At 58.5% G+C, this 427-nt stretch overlaps 1 protein-coding gene across 2 annotated transcripts in view; it reads left to right on the forward strand.

The window, feature by feature from the left end:
* LOC119593709 (sodium- and chloride-dependent glycine transporter 2-like) overlaps nucleotides 1–427 on the forward strand; it is a 32,059-nt gene that overhangs the window by 30,389 nt on the left and 1,243 nt on the right. For both annotated transcript variants that reach the window (XM_037942678.1, XM_037942679.1), the window contains exon 13: nucleotides 133–303. In XM_037942678.1, coding sequence (XP_037798606.1) covers nucleotides 133–303 — 171 coding nt within the window. The remainder of the gene's footprint in view (nucleotides 1–132; nucleotides 304–427) is intronic.

Raw genomic sequence — 427 nt, forward strand, 5'->3', positions numbered from 1 at the left:
ACTCATTTTTTTGTCTAGATTATCCCCCGCTCTACCATGACCCCAACCTATGACTACACCCCCCCTTCGCCCTCCGGCCCGCACTGGCCCTCCTCATAAACGAGCCGTAACGTCCCTGGCGCCCTCCCCCAGGCCATCTTCGTGAACATGGTCCTGAACTACGGCCCCGCCAGCTACGACGGCAGGAGGCTCCCCGACTGGGCGCAGGGCATCGGCTGGCTCACCGCCTTCGCCTCCATCCTCGCCATCCCCGGCTACTTCGTCTACTTCCTCGCCGTCCACACCAAGGGCTCCGTCGCGCAGGTCAGTTCGGGGAGCAGCTGGAGGACCCTATTTCCGTGTTCTGTTTTATATCGATATCTTTATACGTGCGTAAGTGCAATAACGTGCGCAGTAACTGAAATGAAAGAAAGGAGGCTGTGACATG

This window comes from Penaeus monodon, chromosome 32 (genome assembly GCF_015228065.2).
Source record: "Penaeus monodon isolate SGIC_2016 chromosome 32, NSTDA_Pmon_1, whole genome shotgun sequence".
Lineage (NCBI taxonomy): Eukaryota > Metazoa > Arthropoda > Malacostraca > Decapoda > Penaeidae > Penaeus > Penaeus monodon.